This window comes from Saprolegnia parasitica (genome assembly GCF_000151545.1).
Source record: "Saprolegnia parasitica CBS 223.65 unplaced genomic scaffold supercont2.19, whole genome shotgun sequence".
NCBI classification, from domain to species: domain Eukaryota; phylum Oomycota; class Saprolegniomycetes; order Saprolegniales; family Saprolegniaceae; genus Saprolegnia; species Saprolegnia parasitica.
In genome coordinates, this window is record NW_012156413.1 from 372,316 (window position 1) to 395,271 (window position 22,956).

At 59.5% G+C, this 22,956-nt stretch overlaps 8 protein-coding genes across 8 annotated transcripts in view; 2 read left to right on the forward strand and 6 right to left on the reverse strand.

The window, feature by feature from the left end:
* Positions 1 to 832, reverse strand: part of SPRG_19897 (hypothetical protein) — a gene marked incomplete at both ends in the record, with an annotated part of 1,546 nt that extends 714 nt beyond the window's left edge. The window contains one exon of the mRNA XM_012344734.1: positions 66 to 832. Within this exon, the coding sequence (XP_012200124.1) occupies positions 66 to 832 (767 nt within the window). The remainder of the gene's footprint in view (positions 1 to 65) is intronic.
* Positions 833 to 1,638: 806 nt separating this feature from the next.
* On the forward strand, positions 1,639 to 2,403 carry SPRG_05441 (50S ribosomal protein L22). Its single transcript, XM_012344685.1, has one exon. It carries the CDS (start codon positions 1,699 to 1,701, stop codon positions 2,263 to 2,265), a length of 567 nt encoding a protein of 188 aa, XP_012200075.1. The 5' UTR covers positions 1,639 to 1,698; the 3' UTR covers positions 2,266 to 2,403.
* Positions 2,404 to 2,858: 455 nt separating this feature from the next.
* On the reverse strand, positions 2,859 to 3,353 carry SPRG_19898 (hypothetical protein; the record flags this gene model as incomplete). Its single annotated transcript, XM_012344735.1, has 1 exon — positions 2,859 to 3,353. The coding sequence occupies one exon, from the start codon at positions 3,351 to 3,353 to the stop codon at positions 2,859 to 2,861; it is 495 nt and encodes a 164-aa protein (XP_012200125.1).
* A 465-nt stretch (positions 3,354 to 3,818) lies between these two features.
* On the forward strand, positions 3,819 to 7,394 carry SPRG_05442 (hypothetical protein). The gene is made up of 2 exons (XM_012344686.1): positions 3,819 to 6,942; positions 6,989 to 7,394. Exons 1-2 carry the CDS (start codon positions 3,830 to 3,832, stop codon positions 7,338 to 7,340), a joined length of 3,465 nt encoding a protein of 1,154 aa, XP_012200076.1. The 5' UTR covers positions 3,819 to 3,829; the 3' UTR covers positions 7,341 to 7,394.
* A 788-nt stretch (positions 7,395 to 8,182) lies between these two features.
* On the reverse strand, positions 8,183 to 9,970 carry SPRG_19899 (hypothetical protein; the record flags this gene model as incomplete). Its single annotated transcript, XM_012344736.1, has 8 exons — positions 8,183 to 8,527; positions 8,585 to 8,668; positions 8,717 to 8,866; positions 8,923 to 9,000; positions 9,060 to 9,290; positions 9,339 to 9,695; positions 9,742 to 9,857; positions 9,904 to 9,970. The coding sequence occupies 8 exons, from the start codon at positions 9,968 to 9,970 to the stop codon at positions 8,183 to 8,185; spliced, it is 1,428 nt and encodes a 475-aa protein (XP_012200126.1).
* A 567-nt stretch (positions 9,971 to 10,537) lies between these two features.
* On the reverse strand, positions 10,538 to 12,132 carry SPRG_05443 (hypothetical protein; the record flags this gene model as incomplete). Its single annotated transcript, XM_012344687.1, has 2 exons — positions 11,409 to 12,132; positions 10,538 to 11,368 (listed from the first exon to the last, which is right to left on the reverse strand). The coding sequence occupies exons 1-2, from the start codon at positions 12,069 to 12,071 to the stop codon at positions 10,538 to 10,540; spliced, it is 1,494 nt and encodes a 497-aa protein (XP_012200077.1). The 5' UTR covers positions 12,072 to 12,132.
* A 1,319-nt stretch (positions 12,133 to 13,451) lies between these two features.
* SPRG_05444 (hypothetical protein) lies at positions 13,452 to 15,108 on the reverse strand (the record flags this gene model as incomplete). The annotated part of the gene is made up of 1 exon (XM_012344688.1): positions 13,452 to 15,108. One exon carries the CDS (start codon positions 15,106 to 15,108, stop codon positions 13,579 to 13,581), a length of 1,530 nt encoding a protein of 509 aa, XP_012200078.1. The 3' UTR covers positions 13,452 to 13,578.
* A 1,157-nt stretch (positions 15,109 to 16,265) lies between these two features.
* Positions 16,266 to 22,148, reverse strand: SPRG_19900 (hypothetical protein; the record flags this gene model as incomplete). The annotated part of the gene is made up of 13 exons (XM_012344737.1): positions 16,266 to 16,502; positions 16,544 to 17,234; positions 17,283 to 17,849; positions 17,918 to 18,771; positions 18,821 to 19,729; positions 19,781 to 20,044; positions 20,090 to 20,632; positions 20,686 to 20,759; positions 20,812 to 21,456; positions 21,506 to 21,635; positions 21,686 to 21,796; positions 21,843 to 21,926; positions 21,969 to 22,148. 13 exons carry the CDS (start codon positions 22,146 to 22,148, stop codon positions 16,266 to 16,268), a joined length of 5,289 nt encoding a protein of 1,762 aa, XP_012200127.1.
* Between the last annotated feature and the right edge of the window lie 808 nt (positions 22,149 to 22,956).

Genomic DNA, 22,956 nt, shown 5'->3' on the forward strand with positions numbered 1-22,956 from the left:
CGTTATCGGAGGTCAAGTCGAGTTGGATCGTGCGTTTCCCGCGCGAGGTGTCCCCGTCAATCGACGGCAGACTCGGCAGCTGCGGCGCCGTCACCCAGAGCACGTCGGCGCCGTGCGATGCGAGCGTCCGGCCAGCGATCGGCCCCGCGAGCACACGCGTCAAGCAGAGCACGCGCACCCCCGAGAGGCAATTCGTCGTCGTTTTTAACGTATCCCAGACAGCGCGGGGCTTGCTAGAAGTGTGTTGTTGAACGCGCCATGGCACATGGCCATTGGCCGCGTACGTGGCGTCGAGGTGCGAAGCCATGGGATGGTTCTGCCACGCGTCCGACGCCCGAAACGCCGCGGCGCACAGCCCGTGCTCCGTCGCGAGCGTCTCGAAAGGCTCTGCTTTCCAGGCCGTGAGCGCCACCTTAACCTCCTCGCGGGTCGCGTCCAGCGGCAAGCTTAAAAGGCCCAAGAGACCGTTGCGGTGGTGCGGAAAGTTAGCATGCAGCCGCACATAGCCGTCCCTCGTGGCGTAGAGGCCCGAGAGCGGGTCCCACACACCGGGCGCTGGGCGCGTCACGTCGGGCGTGTACAAGGCATGGGAGAGGAACTCGGCGCATGCATCCCGCGCGTCGACAATGACGCTTGTATTGTTCCTTGCGCCGGTGCGCAGACGGTATATCTCGGCGGCTGCGAGCGCCGCGAGACCGATCGAGATGGACGCGGCGCTCGAGAGGCGAAAGGCGCTCGCAAAGCGGGGTGGGCCCGAGAGGTGCAGCCGTGCGAGCGCGTCGGGTGGAAGGCCCGCGGCCAGCCACAAGCGTCGTGCTTCCTTCGTGTCCATCTCTGCGACCGATGAGAAATGCGATGCAATAGAATGCAGGATCCGAGAGGATCGACGCCGAAAACGGTTGGCTTCGTCGCCACACACACTGGTATTCTCTGAGAATTCGAACGCGCCTCGCAGAAAGGCGCAATGACGTGGCAGCCATGTTGCGCTGCGTGACGTTGGATGCGTGAGGTAGGACGCCGTCAAGTGCGCGAGCAAGCTGCCTCCATGCACCCCACCGTTGGCGCGGCCGAGATGACGGCATCGCCTCTTGCTTGCAGTTCAGTGACGAGGAGGGTGCTACAGCCTACGCCTATAGACACATCGCGCCTGCTACCCCAAGCTGAGCTCCCGAGCTGCTGCTCGGGCGGAAGCGGCCGTTGCGCGCCGTGCACCACGTTGCAGGATGATCCGTGCAAGATACCTGGCACCGGTATCTTGCACAGGTCACCTGGTACAATGGGACTGGGTTCATTGACAAGGCTAGTTGAACGCAACTTTACGCCGCCGCGCGGGCACTCCGTGCAGAAATACGCCGAGCGCAACCGTGTTTACCATGGTATCCCCTTTTTTATGCACGATAGTAGCGGCCATGCGTGGTGGTTGCCGGGCGGCCGTCAGCGGTATCCCGGAAGCGGCCATACTTCAGCGTCGGCCAGTTGCGTGTGTGGAGCCAATAGATGTATCTCGATGTTTGTATGTGTTGTATTTGGTCCAATCAGCATCAAGGAGGGTTTTCACTGGCGCTTACAATGCCGGGTGGTGATTGGGCGAGACGGGTGGTGACTAGGGCTGTGAGATTGGTGGTTGGTTGGCGGAGAGGGTTGGCGGGCTCGCATGGCATCTCGGTTCCAATCGCAACTTAACATCGCAATAGTAAGATGCCTTCGTACAGCCAAGAACCGGAAGACCAGTCGCGCTCGGCCAAGAGCCGTGGCAGCCACCTCCGCGTGCACTTCAAGCACTGCCGTGAAGTGTGCCACACGATCAAGGGCCTCCCGGTCGGTAAGGCCAAGAAGTTCCTCGAAGCCGTCTTGGAGAAGAAGGCCGCCGTGCCCTTCACCAAGTTCACGGGCGGTGTCGGCCGCCACGCCCAGGGCAAGACCCTGAACGCGCCGGGTGACAAGTGCCGCTGGCCCCAGAAGGCGACCAAGATCATCCTCGACTTGGTCAAGAACGCCGAGGCCAACGCCGAGCTCAAGGGCCTCGACACGGACAAGCTTTACATTGCCCACACGCAGGCCAACGCCGCGATCAAGCAGCGCCGCCGCACGTACCGTGCCCACGGTCGCATTGGCCCGTACATGTCGAACCCTGCCCACATCGAGCTCATCTTGACGGAGAAGAAGGAGAACGTCGCCAAGGCTGAGGATGCCGCGCCTGCCAAGATCTCGCGCAAGCGCAACGCCCAGCTCCGCCTCAAGTCGGGCGGCGGCGTCGCCAACTAAATCTCAAGGCTCTGTGCTGCGGCTGAGTGTGTCAGGAGGCCGGTAACCTTCTAATAAACTTGCGATGACAAAACACGAGGCCCACCGAAATGTACCTATTTGCCCTCGTGTTCTCTTCGCGGTCTTGCGTTGCCTCGACACTTTCGACCGCGAGAGAAGCTCACGGCGCCACCCTCTGCCTGTCGACTTGCCCGAATTGGCCCACCGCTGCCACACCCAAAGAGAAACGTCAACTTGTCTGTGTTCTGCAAGCACATGTGTACAGGATGTCATTATCAACATTGCAGTGCGTGCATCTTGCCGACCATTGTGGACCGAGGCGATGCGCCCGTCGACGTCGAGCGCACGAGGTCACCTTGTACCCGTCGGTAGCTGTCGACCATGCGTGGGTCTCTCACGCCTCGTCCGCTCCAAGGAGACGAGCGATGCTAGACGCGGTGCCTCTGCTTACCGCGGACAGGGTCAAGCCATAGTATCGTGGCGTGAGCACTGCCAGCGTGCATACATATTTTGTAGAGCAGCAGACAATAAGACAATCATCGAGGCTATGCTATATGTAGTACTATTAGTCGTTGATGTACTTATCAAGTGTGTTATCGCTGCGCGGCGGCGGTTGTCTCGGACGGCGCGATGAGCTCAATGAGCGGGCGCACGGTGCACTTCTCGCAGCCTGTCTCCGTGAGCACGCGCTTGAGGTCATGGAGCCAGAGTTGAAAGTCCGCCTCGGCGGTAAAGCCAAGCGTCCACGACTGCAGCGTCGCCGCATCCTGCAACAGAAGCCTCCACGCCGGCGAGTCGTGCGGCGTGTGCATGGGGATCACGGCGCTCACGTCTCGGAGCGCCATGACCTTGGCGCCGTTCCAAATGCAGTGGTTGGGCTGGTCCAGCGTCACGATCGCGCGGCGAAACCCGCGGACCATCGAGAAGACGCTTACAAACTCCTCCGAGAGCACGTCCGGCGTCGTCGCCGACGAGCGAAGAAACCAGCGCGCTGGAAGCCACTCGTAGAGCCGCGACGCGAGCGACGTCACTTGGGTCGTTGCGCCAAGACCGTGCTCGAGCACGTGGAGCTCGTCAAAGTGCAGCATCTTCGACACTGATATGGGATGCTCGCCATGACCGAAAAGATATTACAAGTTATTTTTACCATCATAATATACACCCAGCGCAACGCCCAATCACGCGGCCGGAGACACCAACAACGGACGGTCCTGCTACGCCAACGCTCAACGGGCGGCTACCACGTGGCGGCGTGGTTATGCATGGACGCTAGTACGTGAGATTGCACTTGTAGCCACGCGTCCGGCGGAACTCGATGTTCGTTCTAGTCGATATCGTAGTCGATATCGTAGTCGATTTCGTAGTCGTCATCGTAGTAGAGAGCTAGTAGCAGCGAAGGAATAGGTTGTTGGAGAGGTGCGCGTGACGATCGGCGCGAATGCTGGCGGCCATTGAAGATCCGCCGCGCGAAGGATGCGGATTGGTTCAGAATGTTGGATATTTGGCCAATCAAAGCGCGTGCAATCTTGGCGTGGCCATGTTGGAGGGAACTTTAGGTTTCAGGATGAAGCAGCAATCGCTCCTCAGCTTCTTCTCGCCGCCGGCCAAGAAGCCGCCGGCCGACGGGGACGCCAAGGGAGGAACGCCTTCGACGCCAGCGAAGAAGCCGCCGGCGACGACCACATCCTCGGCCGCCAAGGCCAAGTCGACGCCAGCCAAGTCACCTGTGGCCAAGATGGCGCCGGCCAAGTCGACGCCAGCCAAGGCAACGCCGGCGAAATCAACGCCAGCCAAGACAACACTGACCAAGGCGGAAGCGAGCACGCCACGGGTCGAGCTCACGCCACGAGCCAAGCCGCGGAAATCGTACAAGGACGTCCTTGGCTCGAGTTCGGAAGGCGAGTCGGACGACGACGAGCCGCTCACCAAGAAACGCAAGCGCCTCACCAAGCCGCAGTCCAAGGCGATTGCGATCTCGGACGACGACGAGGAAGAGTGGAACGAGCCGCAAAAGGACGTGGTCATGATCGAGAGCGACGACGGTAGCGTCAGTCTTGCGAGCGAGAGCGAAGAAGACGAGAAACCCGTCAAGAAGGCCAAGTCAAAGACACCTATGACCAAGAAGGCGCCTCTGAAAGCGGCCAAAGCACCGACCAAGGCGTCGACGGCGACGCCGCCAGCTGGCAGCGGTGGCACGCTCCGGCAGCACGACGCGTGGCCATGGCTCCACGCCGAGCGCATGGACATGAAGAAGCGCAAGCCGTCCGACCCCGAGTACGACGCCCGAACCATCTACGTGCCCGACGCGTTCTTGAGCAAGGAGACGCCGGCCATGCAGCAGTGGTGGGCGGTCAAGCGTGAGAATATGGACACGGTCCTCTTCTTCAAGGTCGGCAAGTTCTACGAGCTCTTCCATATGGACGCCGACATTGGGTTCAAGGAGCTCCAGCTCAACTACATGAAGGGCGAGAAGGCGCACTCGGGCTTTCCCGAGAAGGCGTACGCCAAGTACTCGTCGCAGCTTGTCGCGCGCGGGTACCGCGTCGCGCGCGTCGAGCAGACCGAGACGCCCGAGATGCTCAAAGCGCGCGGCACCAAGTCCAAGGTCGTGCGCCGCGAGATCTGCTCGCTCTTGTCGCCTGGCACCAACACGATCAGCTTTCTCGATGGGTCGACGCCACTGCTTCGGACCGGCGTCGCCTCGTACTTGCTCGCGCTCAAGGAAGACGAGACGTCGTACGGCCTTTGCCTCGTCGACTGCACGACCGGCGCGTTTCTCCTGGGGCAGTTTGAGGATACACTGCAGCGCGACCGGCTGCGCACGGTGCTGGCCCAATTCCACATTGCAGAGATCGTCCACGAGCGCCACGGGCTCTCGAAAGAAACCAAAGCCGTGCTCAACCACGGCCTCGCGACCTCGACGTGCATCCGCACCGAGCTCAAAGCCGGCGCAGAGATGTGGGATGCGACCCGCACCTTGCGCGAGCTCCAATCGGCGGCGTATTTTGCGGCCGAGGCCTGGCCACACGTGCTTTCGGCCTGCGTCGACTCGGACGGGACGGTCAAGGCGGAGAAGGCGCTGGCGCTCGGTGCGCTCGGCGGGTGCGTCTGGAACCTCCGCCGGAGCTTGATCGACCACGAGCTTCTCTCGCTCGGGCAGTTTGCGACGTATACGCCGCCGGACGCCTCGGGCGCCCTCACGCAGCGCTACGTGGTGCTGGACGGACACACGATCTCGAACCTCGAGCTCTTGCGCAACAACTACAACGGGACGCGCCAAGGGTCGCTGCTCGAGCAACTCGACAAGACGATCACGGGCTTTGGGAAGCGGCGGTTTGAAGAGTGGCTCCTCAAGCCGCTCTGCCACGTCGACGAGATCCATGCGCGGTTGGACGCAGTTGCCGACCTCATTGCGCTCCACCACAGCGTCGTGCTGGAAGTCCGGAGCATTCTCAAGAGCCTTCCAGACCTCGAGCGCCTCTTGTCCCGGATCCATGCGCTGGGGTCGGCGCACCGCGCGCAGACGCACCCGGACGGCCGTGCCATCATGTACGAGCTCGCGTCCTACAACGTGCGCAAGATCAAGGACTTTGTCGCGGCGCTCAATGGCTTCAAAGCGGCGATCCGTATCGTCGATCTGCTCCGCGATGCGGTGACGGCACCGGTCCTTACCGCGTGGGTCAGCTCGTACCCGGATGTCTCGGAGGTCCTGTCGTTCTTCGATGCAGCGTTTGACCACCGCCAGGCGCTGCAATCCGGAACGATCCAGCCGCAGGCCGGTGTCGACGCCGACTACGACGACGCGGCCAACGAGGTCGCGAATGTACTTGACGAGCTCGACGCGTATCTGCAGTCGCAGCGGTCGGCGCTGAAATGCAAGTCGATCGTGTACTGGGGCACGAAACGCGAAGACCGCTTCCAGCTCGAAGTGCCCGAGTCGGCGATCGGGTCGCATCAACCCAAGGCGTACGAGCTCAAGAGCAAGAAGAAGGGCTTCAAACGCTTCCACACGCCCGAGATCCGCGACTTGCTGCGGCGCCTCATGGCCGCGGAAGACCGCAAGGAAGACGCGCTGAAAGACCAGACGCGCAAGATGTTTGCGACCTTTGACGCGCAGTACGCTCAGTGGCTCGCGGCCGTCCACGCGCTGGCGACGCTCGACTGCCTCGTTAGCCTCGCGCTTATTTCGGGTCAGAGCGACGGGTACGTCCGGCCCACCTTTGTCGACGCCGACGACGACACTGGACCCTTTCTCGAGATTGTCGAGGGCAAGCACCCGAGCATCGCCGCGTCCGTGCCGGATTTCATTCCAAACGACACGCATTTGCGCGGATCGACGCCGATGCTACTGCTGAGCGGACCCAACATGGGCGGCAAGTCGACGCTCCTCCGGCAAAACTGCATCCTCGTGCTCATGGCGCAAATGGGCTGCTACGTGCCTGCGACGTCGTGCACGCTGACGCCGGTGGACCGTATCTTTACCCGCCTCGGCGCCTCCGACCGTATTCTCGCGGGTCAGAGTACACTCTTTGTTGAGCTCGCCGAGACAGCGACGATCCTCCGGCATGCGTCGCGCCACTCGCTCGTGATTCTCGACGAGCTCGGCCGCGGCACGTCGACGTTTGACGGGACAGCCATCGCGTATGCCGTCGTCGAGCATCTCTTGCACGGGATTGGGTACGACCGGTTTGAATTGTATCAATGTATCAAGCAACGTGCCTAGGTGCCGCACGATGTTTGCGACGCATTACCACTCGCTGGTCGAAGAGTACATTGAGAACGACCGCGTCGGCCTCGGCCACATGGACTGTATGGTCGACCCGACCAACGACGCCAAGGTCGTCTTCCTCTACAAGCTCGCAGACGGCATTTGCCCCAAGAGCTACGGCCTCAACGTCGCGACGCTCGCCGAGCTTCCGGAGAGTGTCATCCAGCTCGCAGGCGCCAAGTCGGCCGAGTTTGAAGACGCGCTCAAGAATACGTTTGCGTGCTCGGAGCTGCAGTCGGCCGTGCGCAACGCCGCGGCGGCAGGCGACGGTGCCGCCCTCCGCGCGCTCTGGACGAGTCTTGCCTAGTTGGTTCTCTGCATGTATTCTTTGTTTATATACACGAACCATTGTTATTTCTCGTGCCTTTTCCCGACATACCACCGCCATGAGGAGGGCCGATCGGAGTGGAAAAAGCAGCGTCGATGCTCATGGAGGGCAGGGTGACTTGGAGAATATATGGTCGCAGCACTCTGCGTGGTCCTGGCGTCGTTCCCACTCAAGTCGGTCTCAGAAAGAACCGCTCGCTACAATTGCATTTTGCGCGTGCGGCGTCATGACGGACCTGACGTCGGATCGGACTTCATCCAGAGCTGACTCGTTGTGTACCCTTGGAGGCATCGCCAATCACCATGCGGATGGAGGCCGAGGCCGCGAGCTGCCCACAAGATGTACGAGACGACGCTCGACGAGCATGCAAACGCGCAGGGAAAGGGACGACAGCGGGCGACCAGGCCAAGACGGTCTTCACTCGAGTCGCGGTCCCGACCACACAAGAGCGAGCGCGCTGTATTACATATGGATGCCGGCGCAAAGCTTCATATCCAGCAGTGCGACGATGCGAGGTTGGACGGTGCTGCCGCGTTTGTTTGCTACGGACCTTGCGGCCTGTTGGCGTTGCATTCTTGAGTCCACTTTAGGTTGCCGAGCACGTGACGAGGGTGTCCTATACGCAGTTTGATGTGTCGAGTCTCCACAGACGAAAAGGGAGTCGTGGATGACGATGCAGTCGACACAGTCGGTCAGAATTGGTTTCGACCAGAGTTGGTAGCCCTAGCCCTCTTGAAGCGACACATACACAATCTGGAGCCTTGCATCGCAATTCGAAACAGCGTATAGAAGACCACGAGGATGCGTTATTGAGAATCAAGTTACTCGTTCTTTTCAAACATGAGAAGCCCTTCTTCGTAAAGGGCTTTGACGAGCCCGATCTGGTCGGCCGGGTCTTCATGCGGCAGGTCGCCGACGCGGAAGAACGCCGGATAGCTCTCAAAGATGTACTCGATGCTCTCGGCGTCGTCAATCTCAAACTCAAGCGGCGACAGCGGGTTCTCGTGGTGCTTGCGCGAGTTCTCCTTGCAGTGGTACACGACGGCCTTCCCGTCCTCGATCGCCAGGCGCGCAATGCCGTACCGCAGCAGCTTGAAGCGCGCGTTGACGTTGATCTTTGGCCGCGGACTGCCCTCGACCGTGCAGTCTTCCTCCTCGTCTTCGAGCTACACGCATTGTTTAGTGTCGTGACGCGCCCACGTCATCATCGTCATCATTATTACCATGGGCGGGAGACGGTCGACGAGAAAGTTGCGCGCCATTTGGTCGCACGCCGCGTCCGCAATGTCCATGGCTTCCGTCACAATCTAGCATCGATGCTAACTACCACGTAAACATATCTAGTTGATACAAACCTCGCGGAGGTTCTTCTTGAGCGCGGCGAGGAACGCGACGCGGCGAGGGTCCTCGGTCTTGTCCGAGTGAATGGCGCCCATGTAGCCGAGGTAGTCACGCGGCAGCGACTTGCGCAACTCGAGGTTTTGGGCAATCACGTTGGTCACGGCCTTTGTGTCAAGTCGATAGGTTGATACAAATCGGACCCGCTCAAACGCAAAAATACCTGCGGCATGAGCGTCTCGAGGAGGTTGCCATAGCAATTTTGCTGGCCCGTCGAGACCGTCACGTGCAGCGAGTCGACCTAGAATTTCATGGCATCCATTCCATCCAACCGCGAAAATCTCAAAAATAAAAGCCTACATCGTCGGGGCTCTGTGCCTGGTGGATAAAGCCGCGGGGAAAGTAAATCAAGTCGCCTTGCTCGACGAGCACGTCGACGATCGGCGTCCCGATCTCGTCCTGCTTGAAGTTGCGGCTCGATGTGCGCGGAAGCGTCTCTTCGTCGCTCAACGGCGCGTACACCTGCCACTGCTTCTTGCCTTCGACCTGAAGCAAGAAGGCTTCAATGTCATCGTAATGCGGTGCGAAGCCCTAGACACGATCTAAGACGCTGTTTCTTATGGGACGAAGCGGCTGTACCTGGGTGCCCTTGGGCGTGAGGTACGTGTTGGAGCCGGCCATGCAGCCCCACTCCTCCTCGAGGATCGAGAGCATCTTCCAGACAGGGTCGGAGAATTTCTGCGGGCACAAAAGGCGCACCGAGCACCCTTGCTCAAAGTGCTTCCAGACCGTCGCCGGGTTGGCCGCGCCGTCCGGGTTGAGCGTCGTGCGCACATCGTTTTGGTACCGCGTCAGGTCAATGTCCTCGCCATACTCGAGCGTGTGCTCACGCAGCATGCGGTCGATCTCGTCGCGGCTAAACCACCCGTCGTAGTAGGACTCGAAGTGGCGCTTGATCACGAGCGGCTTGCGCTCCCAGTAGTTGGCGTAAAAGTCCTATACGACGCGGATGAGCCTTCTATGACAAGACGAGAATATCGACCTCGAGCGTCACGGGGTAAATGAGCCATTGGAAGAAGAGCTTGGCCTTGGTCGAGCTGTGGAGGCCCGTGTCCATCGCGAGCTCATGCGCGTCCGTGACGTCATCGGCCTCGATTGCTATAAGATGCGTGGTGAGAGAATGACGCAGAGAGCGTCGACGTACGGGCGTCGATCACGAGCGGGTGCTTCTCTTCGACCTTGCGGCGCTTGGACGACGACGGCGCAGACATGACCGAGTAGGATTGGTTGTGGTCGACTGAGTGCAGCGATTGGTTCGAAAATGCCACCACCAGCGAATCAAACGCAAGGCGATGAAAATACGCCAAGGCCATTGGCGGATTTTCAACAAATGGCATCGGCGCAACGCCACGCAGCCGATTCAACCGAGTGGCTCGTGCTCGAAAGCTCCAAGGGTCCATGAAAGGTTTATGCACACTTGAAAGCACCAACTACGCCAAAGCCGTAGCCTGCCTTGCTGGACGATGCATCATGCTCGACAAGGATACACCGCGTGGCTGCGCAGATAGGAAATCCAATAGAGCCCGGTTCACTTTTCCTATTTCTACTGTTTCAACGCCAGCGTTCCGCTGACGGTCTTGAGCAGGTTTTTGCACACTGGCCATCATCTAACGTTACGGCATGGCTGGTGTGCAAGACGATGTTCCATGTCTGCAAGGTGTTGGAGTGTACAAGTTGTCGTCATGGAATAAAATGTTTTTCATTTTTCTTCAATATATATACGACACGGTTTCAATGCACAGACACAATGGTTGTTGCTCTCATCTAAAGAAAGCAGTTTACGCTTCGTCGCGCTTGGGCGTCTCAATATCGACAGTCTTCTGGGCGCGGACCGACCCGTTGGAGAAGAGCAGCTCAATGTCTTCGAGGAGGAGACCCTTGGTTTCCGGGCACTTGAACCAGACGTAGACACCGGCAAGTGCGCAGAGCGCCGTGAAGAGGAAGAAGACGCCGTTGATGTTGAGATACGGGAAGAGCTTGGGGATACCAATCATGAGCGAGCCCATGCACCAGTTGGTCATCGTCGACGCCGAGACGGCCTTGGCACGGACGTTCATGGGGAAGATCTCGGCCGGGTAGATCCAGCACACGGGGCCCCAAGAAATGGCAAAGTTGAAGATGAAGAAGGCCGTAAAGACAATCATGGTCCAGCCCGCGCCCGTCGAGCAATCCGACTTGCTCGTGTCGCCCTTGCAGCCCGCCGTGAACGAGACGGCAGAGACCAAGTGACCAATGACCATGCCAGCAGCACCGACGAGGAGGAGCTTGCGGCGACCGATCTTGTCGACCCAGTACATGGCCGGAATTGTCGAGAGGAAGTTGACGATCTGGAAAATGAGAAGCGACACGATACCGTCACCGACGACGTCCTTGAAGATCTGACCGCCGTACGTAAAGATGGGGTTGATACCAGTGGCCTGCTGGAGGAGCTGGAGCGAGCAAGCAATGAAAAGGCGCGGGCGAATCGACGGGTGCCACAAGTCAGCCCACGTCGACGTGTTGTCGCCTTCCTCCTCAATCGCGTCACCAATGGCCTGGAGCTCGGCGCCGACGTTCTCAGTACGACGCAGACGCTTGAGAGCCACCTCGGCTTGTTCGCGGCCCTTGGCCTTGTACGTCCAGCGGGCGACTCGGGCACGCAAAAGATACCAGCCATGACAACGACGGGAAGGCCATCGCGACGGCGTTGGTGACGCGCCAGCCGTGCTCATCGTACTGGACGACATAGTTGATGATACCGGCGAGGAGGAGACCGGTGACGATCGACATTTGCATGAAGCCCGAGAGCATACCACGGAGCTCCTTGGGAGCCATCTCGGCACCAAAGATGGGCAGCGAGAACGACGAGTTGCCGACGCCAAAGCCTTGGATGATACGGGCGATCAAGGAGAGCGTGTGCCCCATCTTGTTGGTGAGGACGAGCATGAGCGTGCCGGCGCAGAAGAGGATACCGGCCGAGAAGATGGTGGCGCGGCGGCCGTACTTGTCGGCGATGTAGCCGCCGAGGTAGGCGCCAAAGATGCAGCCCATGTAGTAGAGCACGTTGAAGAGCGTCGTAAAGGTCGACCAGTTGTCGGGGAGGTCGGCCGAAGCAGCCGTGCACTGCTTGTACGTGTTGCCGTCGTAGCCGACGCAAAAGTCGTTGAGGAACGAGTCCATGACGAGGACGCCGCCGGTGACGCCTTGGTCATAGCCGAAGAAGATACCGCCGAGGGAGGCAAAGACGCAGACAACGATGGCGTAGGCGCGCGAGCCTTCGGTCGGCGCGTCGTGGGCACCGCCGCTCGGGAGCATCGCAATACCGCCAGCCATGGTTGTGGTCGACGAGGTAAAAGGCAAAGTGAGCAAAGTGAGCTGGAGCGCTGCGGTGAAGAGCCCATCACCAAGTTGAAACGCGTGGTGAGCCGCCAAAGGCGCGACATGTAATTAGCAATCGGTGCACCGTCTGGACCAAGCAAAGGCGTGGGCAGTGGGATGTTGAAGTGGGGCATTGAACTTGGCATGGGTTTGTCCCATGCGAGTGATAGGGATTTAATCAACGTTTGACTATCCAGTACTGAATTACAGTGGAATTACACGGAGTATTACACCACGTCTGGGAAGGCAAGTGCAACGCGGCTGGTTCGTGACGCATCGATCGCGATACGTTCAGCGCCAAAGTGGTTTTTCTACCGAGCTCTGCGATGGTCATGTCAACCGAATGGTTGGTCTTGGGATGCTCCTCCTCTCACGCCCCTCGACCCTACAGCGCGTCCTCATAACCAGCCTCGCACTGTAGAGCATGGCTGGGATGTATGGTGTTCTTCTTCCTCTTCTTGTATCAAGTGGTCGGAAGCCACCCGAGTTCGATGGATTCCCCATCAGAAGTAGCCATGTTTCCAGCGCAGGATTGTTTTCGTGCCGATCCTCCGCCACCTTGTTTTTGTGTCTCGTCGGCTGATTCCAGAAGGCACCTAGGGGCGCCTTCCACGAAGCTCTCGGTGCGCCCTCCTCTCTTCCTGGCGATGGCACGCCAAGGCAGTTAAAAGATACCGGTAGAAGAAAAATATATTTAATCCGCGACCAGAGCGAACGGCAAAGCTAACTTCAACGTTGAAGCCAAACCCGTGACCTATGGGTGTCGTCGATTGCGTTGGGTGCCGCCACCCATAGGTGACTCGCGGCAGTTCCTACGGCCACCTCGTGTCTCCTCGTGTCAGCTCCGCGTCGTGTCGACCATGTACTTAGTACGTACTGGTACAGTTTACTGTGCGTGGCTCTTGAAACGACGACCTTGCTACGGAGTGTAATATCTCCGTCACGCTGCTTCTTCCGTGTATCTTTCGCGTAGGTCCACAAAAGGTGCACCAGGACGACCGTGCAAGAAAGGACGTGCTGCAAGGAGCTTTCAAGGTGCGATGTTGAAGTGCTGCCGTTGGATGCGCTGTTGACTGCATTACAGTAGTACGATTGGCGCAACGACGTCCAGAATGATTCTACCGTAGCATCATCCATGTCCGCACGCTGGTGCCAACGTCCTCTTCGTGTTTCTCTGGGCCAGCGCGATCTTTAAGGAGACTAAACCGTCCGCGCTCAACGCGACTCACTCGCGGACTCGCGTCGGCCTCGTCACCGATGCATGTGGCATCTTCTGCCTGCAGTATATCCTCTTGGAGCGGTGCACAAGAGAGGAGCGCGCTGCCTTGAAAGACATTGTCGTCGAAAGGGTAAAGAGATGCCTGGAATTTATTAGTTGTTGGGCTTATAGAGTTGTAGCATTATTGTCCTCGCCATTCCAGTTCTTGTGTGTACATATCCTGTGGTGCAGTTAAGGCGCAACTTAGATTGAGTGCTGGGGAGGCGTCACAACGTCGTCGACCGTCTTGCCGTTCTTGACACCGAACAAGTACTCGATGTCTTCGAGGAGGAGACCCTTGGTTTCCGGGCACTTGAACCAGACGTAGACACCGGCAAGTGCGCAGAGCGCCGTGAAGAGGAAGAAGACGCCGTTGATGTTGAGGTACGGGAAGAGCTTGGGAATACCAATCATGAGCGAGCCCATGCACCAGTTGGTCATCGTCGACGCCGAGACGGCCTTGGCACGGACGTTCATGGGGAAGATCTCGGCCGGGTAGATCCAGCAGATCGGACCCCACGAGATGGCAAAGTTGAAGATGAAAAAGGCCGTGGCAGCAATCATGGTCCAGCCCGCACCCGTCGAGCAGCCAGAGTCATCGGTATCACCGTCGCAGCCCGCCGAGAACGCAATGGCAGAGACCAAGTGCCCGATGACCATGCCGGCACCACCGAGGAGGAGGAGCTTGCGGCGACCGATCTTGTCGACCCAGTACATGGCGGGAATCGTCGACACAAAATTGACGATCTGAAGGATCAAGAGCGACGTGAGGCCGTCACCGACGACATCCTTGAAGATTTGACCACCGTACACAAAGACGGGGTTGATACCAGTGGCCTGCTGGAGGAGCTGAAGGAGCATCGCAATGATGAGGCGCGGGCGGATCGACGGGTGCCAGAGGTCGGCCCACGTGGCCGAGTCGTGGCCTTCCTCTTCGAGGGCGTCACCGATGGCCTGAAGCTCGGCGCCGACGTTCTCAGTACGACGGAGACGCTTGAGCTCCGTCTCGGCCACCTCACGGCCCTTGGCCTTGTACAGCCAGCGAGGCGACTCGGGCACGCAAAAGATACCAGCCATGACGATGACGGGGAAGGCCATCGCGACGGCGTTGGTCGTGCGCCAGCCCTTCTCCTGCTTCTCGACGACGATGTTGATGATACCGGCGAGGAGGATACCGGTGACGATCGACATTTGCATGAAGCCCGAGAGCATACCACGGAGCTCCTTGGGGGCCATCTCGGCACCAAAGATGGGCAGCGAGAAGGACGAGTTGCCGACACCCATGCCCTGAATGATGCGTGCGATCAAGGCAAGCGTGTGGCCCATCTTGTTGGTGAGGACGAGCATGAGCGTGCCGACGCAGAAGAGGACACCGGCCGAGAAGATGGTGGCGCGCCGGCCAAACTTGTCGGCAACGACACCGCCAACGTACGCGCCGGCGATGCAACCCAGGTAGTAGAGCACGTTGAAGAGCGTCGTAAAGTTGAGCCAATTGTCCGGGAGAAACGACGAGTTGGCCTTGCACGCGGTCTCCGTGTTGCCGTCGTAGCCGATGCAAAAGTCGTTCAGGAACGAGTCCATGACGAGGACGCCGCCGGTGACGCCTTGGTCATAGCCGAAGAAGATACCGCCGAGGGACGCGAAGACGCACACGACGATCGCGTAGACCTTGGAGCCCTCGGTCTGGACGCTATTGTCGTTGGCACCCATGGGAATCGCAACTGCACCCGCCATAGTAGTACTGGGCGCAAGACCGCAAAACGAAAAGTGAGAAGGAGCGGGCAGCTACAGCCTCGAAAACCAAACCACCGTCTACGCTTGATGTGATCAATCTTTGGCGCGCAACGTGTAATTTAATTCGTTTTTCATGCGCCAGCTGGGCACGTTGAAGTGGCTTGGACGCGCCACCTGGTCGAGCGACGGTGCGACTCACGCACCAGCCGCTACGGGCGCCAGAGGCCAGCTGACAGGATTTTCGCCACTGAATATTTTCTTATACTTGGGATTTGTATCGAAAGGCGAAGAATCCATTACTCGATTCATACCCGACCAGCTTTTCTGAAGCAGACCCAGGTATGCAGCCAGCTTGTCCCAGCCACCCATTCGAAGTCCGGTGTGCCTTTTTCGTGACCAACACGACCCGTCTACTTCGCGATCGTCTCGCGATTTGTATAGCAGCCAGGTACCTTGGCTCCTTCAAGCTGCAATTCAAGCACAGCTTCAAGGGCGGCATGTTTAGCAAACGCGGCTTTCTCGGTCGTGCCGTTTTTGTAGCGTCAACGCTGGGTATTGGCTCGAGCCCAATGCGCGCGCCGCGGCCGCGACGGGAGGCTGCATGATACGACGACTTGTTACCACGCAGGTCGCGTCGAAAGGGGCAGCCGCGGTCGCGCACGGATCAGAGAATAAGAACTGTGGCCGTCGCACCCAAGAAGCGGCCGCCAAATGATGGCGTCCTTCGGGAAGTTGAAGTCGCAACTTCAACATGGAGTCGGCTCGACGTGGCGCTCCTGCGCACCACTCGATTCCCCTCCTTCGTGGTGCTAAAAAATCCGGCCACCACCGGATTTCAGCGGCCCTTTGCACCATTCACGTAGGAGGCTCGGAAACCCCACAGCCGATCGACTGTAGTTTTACCAAAGATACGCAATGGGGTCGGCCGACACCTCGACCGACATAGACGCGGTCGTTGCACTGTTCGCAAGCGACGTGGTCGAGTCGTCCGGAACAAGAGCAACACTACTAGTAAGGGCTACTACGTACGAGAGGGTGCATAGCAGCACGGCAGTAGGAGCAAGCACGAGACATCAGAACAGTAGAACACTCCTTCATACCACTGCTGGGCCACCACCGGTCTCAGGACGCATCGTATGATCAGGATGGTTTTTGCACTACTTGAGGAGGGCTTGGGTCGCATACGCGCGAAAATGCGCGCTTGGCGACGAGAGAATCGCATCGAAGCGCGCGAACTTGGCACTCAGGTCGTCGCCGTCCTTGCTGCGAACGCTTCGAACGCCTTTGATCGCGGATCCCACGGGGATGGCCATCTCCTTGATGTCGCTGCCGAGGCGGCAGTCGTTGATGTACTCCTGGAGGAGCGCGGCCACGTCTGCCGGGAGCTGGCTGGCCTGGTTCGTGGCTTTTTTTTCGATTTGAGAAAGAGCGCGACAAACTGAATCGCAGACGCGCGCACCGAGACGCCGGGGAACTTGACACGCTCGTGCCCAAGCGCCACGAGCGCCTCTTCGGTGATATGGCTGAGGGCCTGCTCGAGCTTGCCCGGCATCGTCACATGGAGGTGCCGGGCGGTCTCGTCGATAATGGGCGGTAGCTTTGTCGGCAGCGACAGCGCCGTATACACCAGAGGCGCGCGCAGAAATCGGCTCTTCGCCGCCACACTCGTGAAGGCATAGACCGTGCCATCGAACGCCGCCAAGATGAACTTGGAGCCTTTCCGGAGCGACGACCAGTCGGCGGGCCCGTTCCCGTCTGCATAGGTGACCGCACAGTAGCCTTGAAAGCCGAGACGGGGCGGTGCGCCCGTCGTGAGGTTGCTCCCCATGGCCATATCGATGGGCAGTTTGGCTTGCTGGAGGAGCACGCGGCTCTCAAGGTACTTGGCGGGCTGCAAGAGAAAGGCGTCGAGCGCCGCCGCGTCCGCGAGCCAGTAGTTGACGTGTTCAAACTCGGCCAAGAATCGGCGGTCGACTTGGAGACTCGAGTACCGTTCGTGAGCAACCGTGAGCGTCACGGGGCAAAGCCCTCCGAGGCGCAGATGCGTATGTGAGTCCAGGTACACTTGCGAGAAGCGGACGTGCTCGAGCGGCGCCGCGCCACCTGACGCCACGGCTTGCATGTATCTACACGAGCATCGCCACTTAAAACAAACACCGAAGCGATGTTTCTACCCATTGGTCGCGCCGACGACCCGCGCAAGCAGCTCGGATGCATCGGCGAGGACGTGCCAGACACTGCGGCCGTTCGTGTTGAGCACTTTGAGATACCCGACGCCATACGTCGTGGCATACAGCACAAGCAAGCGCAAACGGTGAAGCTGCCACTGTGCCATGGCCTTGAGAAACTTGACGTGCGACGGAGGCGGCGATCGGCGCAGGATGCTCGTCACAGACGCGTCAAGGACCAAGATGCTCATCGGCATCGATGGCTCAGTGCGCTGGAGGCCTTCCCAGAGTGTCGCTTGCCGAAGCGTACTCGGAAAGCCGTCGAGCACGTAGCCGGACTGCTGGATGTCAAAGGCCTGGATACGCAAGAGGACGCATTGCAGCAAAAGGTTGTCGGGCACGAGATCCACGTCAATGACCAAGCACGGCGTCCGTGCTGCAATGAACTCGGAGACGGCCACGTAGAGCTCGGTCTCGTTTTGGCAACGGACCACCCATTGGAGGATATTGTCCAGACTCAGGTAGACCCATTGGTGCATGCGAGCGAGTGCTTTGGCCAAGCTCGTCTTGCCGCTATGCGCGGGCCAAGCACGGCCACCGATCCAACGGCAGCACTCGGCTTCGTGCGACGCCGTACGTACGCACTGGGTGTCGCTACAAAGGCGGCTACAGCATCGCGATTGGGCACGTAGACGCGACGGCGGTAGAGCACCGCCTCGGGGGCGTGCCGCGTTGGAATCGGATGGTCGCTCACGGGACAGTACGGTCCGTGGTGCCCTAATGCAATGTACCCCGCCGCCAGCAGCGGTCCAAGGCGCGTGAGAGGCAGTCGCTCGGGGGCACAAAAAAGCTGGTGGCGGCGCGTGAGCACGTGGTCCTCTAAGCGACGCAAGGCCTCTTTGAGGACGCGAAGGGGGCCCCGGGTAGCGTCAATCGGCGATGCCACCTCGACACCGACCTCTTGAAAGAACGCAAGGCCCGCGGCGTAGAGTTCGAGCTCCGCGGCCACATCACTCGAAATCGCTTGCGACGCCTCGTCGCGGGCCGCTGCTTCTTCGGCGGCCAAGCGTTCTTTCTTCAGTTCGTGGTCCTCCGGCTCGGCACCGTCGTCGTCGGCTGACTCTGCAGGCGGCGGCGTGTACACCCACTGGCGCATGCGCCGGGCCACGATCGCCGCCTCGTCGATCGCAAGAGGCACCACGAGCAGCGGCAGCCAACGCTTCTCCGCGCAGAGTGTCAAAAGCTCGCGACTGGGAAGCCGGTTCGGGCCCAGCCCTGGCGCGAGGCAGATACTCGACCCGGTCGTTGCATGGCGCGACAACTCTTGCTGGAGCGCTACAACGTACAATTGCGCCATGCTCGTTTCGTCCAGCGTCTCGCCGTCGCCCAAGGCATGCTGCTGCAGTCGAATGGTCTTGGCGGTTGCCGTGGCGACACCGGCCAAGTCCAAAACGCTTGTCGGCTCGTCGGCAAGGGCCTCGACGAGGTGCGCGGCCTAGCATACCCATAGAACCCTGTAGTGTAGAGCGAATATAGGAGCATACGAGCGTCGCGCGGCCCGAGCCCGTGATGCCATGCAGCCACACCATAGGTCGAAACTCCGTTCTATGCGCTGTCGGCAGGTACCGGCGCGGGTTCCGATCAAACATGGTCTTTTCCTTGGGGCCCGCCATTGCGTACTTGGCCTGGTCGACGTAGCTCACGTACTCGGCCTTGCCGGGCACGACGCGATGCAAACTGGCTCTGTTCCAGTAGGTCACGGGACAGAAGCGGCCCGTGGCGCCCCACGGTTTGCTGCTTTCGTCCTGCTTGGTGCAGCCGTCGTCGGGCCCGTCCACGCGGTTCCGATCGAGCGGGTGGAGTGCGCGAACAATCGCAGCCACGTTCTCGTCGGCAGTGGCAGTGGGGTCCATCGCCACCGTGGCCACCGGGATCGTATTGTCCAGTTGTAAAAGGACCTTTTGGAGCCTCTCGCTGTAGCCGGTCTCGGCCGCGTTGGGCGTCTTGGGCGGGTCGAGCACCAGCACGAGGTCCAGCGACGCATTGGTCGACTCGATCGCACGCACCGTCGCTTCGTCGAGCGGTAAATCATGCAGAATGTACCCACTCCGCGAGAACGTCTCGTCCAGCACGAGCTGCGTTGCCATGGCGTGGGACATGCTCAGGCCTTCCCGCAGCACGACCGTGTGCAGCGAGTTGAGCGACGGCGACCGGAGCACCGAGAGCGGATCCAACGTCTCAACATGCAGCATCTGCGCGAAGGCAGCAAGCACGGCCATGTACATGGGATGGTCCGTACGCCACGACGGCGTCGACGTGAGTACCCAGAGCTTGGTCGGCAGCGGCGTGCTTGGGTACGACGGCACTCCATTGCTGCCGACCAAGTGCCGCAACACCGAGTGCGGGTGGCGAAGAAAAGCCGTTTGTGCTTCTTTGGACGCCATCACATACAGCTAGACATCCCATTTGTTTGAATTGCTTTGTTGGTCAATAAAGTGACGTACCCGGCCAGCGAAGAAGGCGTGGAATTCAGGCACACCAGGGACCACTTCGCCCGACCGATATAGCACGGGACAGAAAGACCGGTACACGGAGAGCGTCCGGGGCTCGTTCGGTGGCAGCCGCGCTTGGTCGTCGATTCGCACGGGCAGCTCGCCGTACAGAAGCCACCGGAGCTGTTCGTCTCGGGGCTGACTGAGAACGTGTGGCGGCATCACGACACGGACGGCCGAGAGCGACGGCGGGAGGCGCGACAGCGGGGGGTGCGCCTACGCTCGCCTGCATGAGTCGACAGGAGACGACGTCAGAACAACCCCCGAAATCGCATGCACGGCGTGCTGCAAGACACCATTGGGCGACTGGTGGAAGACCACATTGACGATCGTGAGCTGCGTCTTGATGAGCTGCGTAGTCATGCTCACACCCGTGTCGAAGTCTTGCATGCCTTTTGAGAGGTGCTTTTCATAGATGGACGCCACGCTCAAGCATCGGTCACTCGACGGCATTGGCGCGTACTTGTCGAGCCGCGAGAGCTCGTAGGCTGGCACACGAAAAGGTGCACTCGGATCCGCCGGCGGCTCGTTGCGGACACCCTCCTCGTCGTCGTCGCGCGGTGACGCGTCGTCGTCAGCAACTGCGTCGTCGGTCGGAAGAGGTGCGATTGGCGGTGCCTCGACCGCGACAGCCGACGGCTCGGGCTCGACATACGTGTGGGCAAAGCCGTTCTCGTCACTCGCGGCGGTGCGGTCGCGGGCCGAGAAGATCGTGCGCGTCTTGGGGTCCATCACCAAATGAGCGACATGCGCCTCGACGTTGGCGAGTGTCCCGCGAAGACACAGCAGGTGCGTCACACTCATCTATACAGTTTGGTTCATGCCAACTATCAAGAAAGTATCAATCGTCGTCGTACGTCCATGGCATTGGCATCGCGGAGCGCAACAACTTCGTGCGGGTACACGTCGTCGAGCACATAGCCCTGGCATTCTGATTGTTGCATCAGCTCAAGTATCCACGTATCCACGTATTTCATGTGTACCTTGGAGATTGTGGCTGATGTAGTCGACCACGAGGTCGATCGCGTACTCGCGGCTCACAATCTGGCCACGGCGCAGCATGGTCTTGACCTTTTGCTTGAGCTGGAGGAGGTCGCTCTCGAATATTTCTTCGGCCGTTGGCTGCGGCTGCTGCAACACATGTTCGAGCGTCGTCGCCAAACCAATGTACTCGAGGTGGAGCTCGGCCGCGAGCGAGCGCGCCAAGCGGGTCTTGCCGACACCGGGCGGCCCCACGACGCAGATGCCCGGTCGTCGCTCCAAGAGCTGCGCAATGGACGCGAGCGCCGGGTCCCACGCATCGTCATGGCGGGCGTTGGTCAGGTAGTGCACACGGTACCGACTGCCTTCGTTCGAGCGCTCGACGGGCTTGAGCGGCTTTAAGCTCGCGCCGTTGGCTTTGAATTTGTGCGCAAAATCCGAAAACGCTCCTTCCGACATGGCCTTGGCCGACGCAACGATCTTTTGCGAGAACGCACCAAACACCTTGGCGTGGTTGGTGCATAGCAGCGCTTTGAACGAAAGCGACTTTGCCTCGGGCGCGATGGTCGTCGCGACCAGCCAGACGCCGTTGCGGTACGAATCCTCGAGCCCTGGCGTCAACGCCTTGCTGGTGAAGCGTGTCATGTCTAGTCGCACGCACATTTATGCATTCCACAGGATGGATGTGCATCGTACCGTCAAGCGGCGCGAGGACGCGCGGCAAACATCCGTCCAGCATCGGCTGGTCTTCGGGCAGCACGGCAGCCATGTCCGCCGCGTTGGGGCGTAGCACCATCGACTGCAGCGCGGTTAGCAAGTGTACATACTAGACGAAAAGAAAGTTGGCCAAGAATTCCGGGTCGAGAAGAGTACTACCTCGCGCGGGTCCACGTAGGGCACCCAGTGGTCGCAGACTTCAAAGAGCGCGTCCATAAACGTGCTGAAATGCATGTGTTCTTGGTTCAACGCGTCGTTGGCCCAGTCCCGCTACTTGCATAGAAGCGACGCGTCGGCAAGAGATCGTGGTCCGTACCGCCACGAGGTCGCGCGCCGTCTCGGGCGTCGCATTCGCGACCATGGCATACGCGATACGCTGCATCACATCCAGATAGGCCTCCTAGACACACAATTAGAATCGAAAAATGATATCAGAGTGGACTTGGTGGATAAAGCCGTGCACGTCTTTCGCCGCAACGTCCCAGAACGCGTGGAGCAGCGTCTGCACGGCCGGATCGGCTTTGACGCGGTCGCGGCATTGCATCGAGTACTCGGCGTAGATGGCATCGGAGCTCGGCTCGGCCTCTGGCCGCTTGGGCACGAAGAGCACCCGCGATGCCATGCTCGGTCCTTTCTGCCGCGCCGAAAAGCCGCCAGTTGTCCGTTGGGCATGGGCAAAACGGCGACCGTTCGTTGGATCGGTTCTGGACCAATCAGCGACGCGTTTGATCCACGTCGACATTTGATTGGTTGACATGTGCGCCCTTGCAGCAAGCACCACGACCTGGCCAACGCACGCGCCAACGCACACGTTTGAGACGCTTGCAATCACGACCTTGCTCACGGGCGGTGCAGCTGGGAGACCGCACGATCGAGGTGCCGTTCGCGGGAGAACCGAGGCGTCTCGTCGGCTGCGTTGTGCTCATCACGTCTGAGGCAACAACCGAAAGCGCAAGTCTCAGTATCATCACTAGCTTCCAGAGCATCCTTTCGGATCCGAATGCTACTCATAGTACAATTGTACGTGGTGAGGCCGTCAGGGTACATTCAATGGCTGATTCAATGGGGTCAGGTTTCATTCATTGGGGTACATTCAATGGGTACATGACTATTTCGTCAGATTTGCAATTGAATTTTCATTTTATTTTTTATTTTATTACTCCCTTTTTCTATTTTTATAATGACATCACTTTTATTGCTCTTTTGCACGTTGAGTATTTTATTATTATTGCTATTTGGTTATACTAGTTTTACTATTCGGAGATATCCGGATAACGCCAGGCCATGCCTGGAAGCTGCAGTGCTCGTAATACTGTCTCACTGGATTGTTCAGGTGCTAAACGACACAAGCAAAAGCGGGAAGAGCTCTCTTGGGGATCGCTGCCTGCCCGCTTCTTGCGTATTTTGTTCCCACGTGGACTCTTTGTCCA